Source organism: Balaenoptera ricei, chromosome 21 (genome assembly GCF_028023285.1).
Source record: "Balaenoptera ricei isolate mBalRic1 chromosome 21, mBalRic1.hap2, whole genome shotgun sequence".
In the NCBI taxonomy this organism is placed as follows: domain Eukaryota; kingdom Metazoa; phylum Chordata; class Mammalia; order Artiodactyla; family Balaenopteridae; genus Balaenoptera; species Balaenoptera ricei.
The window spans coordinates 32,029,644-32,032,502 of NC_082659.1; the positions used below are offsets into that span (position 1 = coordinate 32,029,644).

General features: G+C 46.3%; 1 protein-coding gene across 1 annotated transcript; it reads left to right on the forward strand.

The window, feature by feature from the left end:
• The first annotated feature begins 440 nt into the window (after positions 1–440).
• Positions 441–893, forward strand: LOC132356628 (small ribosomal subunit protein eS25-like). The gene has a single exon (XM_059909552.1). The coding sequence runs from the start codon at positions 456–458 to the stop codon at positions 858–860; it is 405 nt and encodes a 134-aa protein (XP_059765535.1). The 5' UTR covers positions 441–455; the 3' UTR covers positions 861–893.
• The last annotated feature ends 1,966 nt before the right edge of the window (positions 894–2,859 follow it).

The following is a 2,859-nucleotide window of genomic DNA, read 5'->3' on the forward strand; positions in this document are numbered from 1 at the left end:
GACAGTGGGCATGCAGTCCAACAATTTGTACCAGCGTCCCTGGCCCCCGGTTGCCCTTGTTTCTGCTCCTGCGGCTTCCATGGGTGTACAAGTTTACTTGGACCTCTGCCTCATCTTTCTTCTTTTGCGTGTCAGCCTGCACATTTTCTTCTTCCTCCACTTGGCTCTCGTGGCTCGGGGTTTCTCAGAAGATGGCACTAAGGCCGAGAGAGCCTAGAGCTGAATTTAAGCATCCAGGTCCTCTTGGGTGTGTCGAAGCTGGGTGTGAGATTACCTATGGCTGGTGAAGAAAGTTGCTCTGAGAAAATGAAGCCCCCAGGTTAGGAAAAAACAGAATATTAAGAGTTGCAGGGGCTGGGTTTCCCCTGGTGGCTCAAGGATTAAGAATCTGCCTGCCCTTTTTGTCCGACATCTTAGCGAGGCGCAGTGGTAGCAGTTGCTCTCCCGGCTTCGCTATGCCGCCCGAGGACAAGAAGAAGAAGAAAGATGCTGGAAAGTCAGCCAAAAAAGACAAAGACCCAGTGAACAAATCTGGGGGCAAGGCCAAAAAGAAGAAGTGGTCTAAAGGCAAAGTTCGGGGCAAGCTCAATAACCTAGTCTTGTTTGACAAAGCAACATATGAGAAACTCTGTAAAGAAGTTCCCAACTATAAGCTTATAACTCCAGCTGTCGTCTCGGAGAGACTGAAGATTCGTGGTTCGCTGGCCAGGACAGCCCTGCAGGAGCTCCTTAGTAAAGGACTTATTAAACTGGTTTCAAAGCACAGAGCTCAAGTAATGCATACCAGAAATACCAAGGGTGGAGATGCTCCAGCTGCTAGTGAAGATGCACGAACAGGTCCCACCAACTGTATATTTTGAAACATAAAACTTTATTAAATCAAAAAAAAAAAAGAAAAAGAATCCGCCTGCCAATGCAGGGGACACGGGTTTGAGTCCTGGTCCAGGAAGATCCCACATGCCGGGGAGCAATTAAGTCCGTGCACCACAACTACTGAGCCTGTGCTCTAGAGCCCACGAGCCACAACTACTGAAGCCCGCGCGCCTAGAGCCCACGCTCCGCAACAAGAGAAGCCACCGCAATGAGAAACCCGCGCACTGCAATGAAGACCCAATGCAGCCAAAAATAAATAAATTAAATAAATAAATAAATGTTTAAAGAAAGAAAAAAGAAAAGAAAACATGTATGGAGTGCTGTCTTTGGGGTGGGCCCTATTCTAGGTGCTCGGAAAAACAGTCCCTGGCTCCTGGCGCTCATATGAGCAAGGAAACCTATGAGTAAGTGACAGGCAGAGGAAGTGGAATGGGAGGAGTGGAGAGCAGTGGGGATCCGAGGTGGTGAGGGAAGGATTCCCCCAGGAGGTGACAGCGGAGCAGAGACCTGCAGGAGTGAAGGAGTGAGCCATGCAAGGATGGGGAGGCGGGGTCCAGGCCAAGGCAACATAGGTCAAAGGCCCCCTGTGGCACCGAGTTCCGCTTGTTCAAGGAACAGCAAGAAGGCCCTTGTGGCTGGAGCGAGTGTATCCCCCATACAAGGGGAATGTCTAGGCGATGAGGTCAGAGACATGCGCGGGGCCACATTGCATGGGGAGCTGGTAGCGCTCACATCTGACACGATGAGCAGGATGCAGCTGGGGCAATGCGTTGACTGAAGAGTTTGGGTCTTTTGCCTGTTTTATCTTTTTGTAACCATATTCAAAGGTATCCTTGGGTCTCACGGTGGCCAGTCACCTCTCCCAGCTGTGCCCCGCCCATTGCCCCTCTCCACAACCATCTTTGACAGCTTCTCGTGTGTCTTTCCAGAGATACTTTGTGCATCTGTAAGAACCCCTGCACAAATTCTAGACTGCTTCTGGGCTGCAATGTAAGTCCCAGAACGAACCCCTGTTGAGTTAAGTTATTGGAGGTGAGTTTCTGTTAGATGCAGCAGAACAAAATCCTACGTTGATTCATTCTCTTATTTTAAAAATATTTTTTAAAGTGGATTGCTACAGTACCGATTGTTACATTCTTTGGGGAAAGCAATTTTCAAAAGCCTTAAAGTATTTTTTACTTTTTAGCCCAGTGATTTGCACTCTAGGAATCTATCCAAAGGAAATAATCTGAAATGCAGGTGAGAAAAAAAATTATACACAATGTGCTGTAAGCTGAATTGTGTCCCCCCCAAAACTGCCATGTTGAAGTCCTAATGCCCTCAGAAGGTGGCTGTATTTGGACATGCGGTCTTTAAAGATCTAAGTTAAAATGAAGCCCTTAGCGTGGGCCTTAATCCAATATGACTAGTGTCCTGTAAGAAGAGGAGATTAGGACATACCCAGGGAAAACCACATGAGGACCCAGCGAGAAGGGGACCATTTGCAAGGCGAGGAGAGAGGCCTCAGAAGAGACCAACCCTACCCACATCTTAACCTCAGAGTTCTAGCCTCCAGAACTGTGAGAAAATAAATTTCTGTTGTTTAAGCCAGTCTGTGGTACTTTGCTATGGCAGCCTGAGCAAACTAACATACAACAATTTTTATTTTTATTTATTTATTTATTTTTAACTTTTGGCCATGCCGAGAGGCAGGTGGGATCTTAGTTCCCCGACCAGGGATCAAACCTGGGCCTCCTACGGTGGAAGCGTGGAGTCCTAACCACTGGACTGCCAGGGAAGTCCCAACAATTTAAAAAAATCATTATATATTTTAAATAGAGAAAAATTAGAAATAGTCTAAAAGTTCAATAATAAGGAAAGAATATTATGCAGTCATCAAAATGTTGAGGCTGCATGGAAAAAAATACAAGATAATGTTTGGAAGAAAAAGCAAGATACAATGATTTAGATAGATAGATAGATAGATGATAGATAGACAGGTAGATA

What these genes read in the sequence shown, in the direction of transcription:
- LOC132356628 (XM_059909552.1), top strand. Translation starts at nt 456, where the DNA reads ATGCCGCCCGAGGACAAGAAGAAGAAGAAAGATGCTGGAAAGTCAGCC.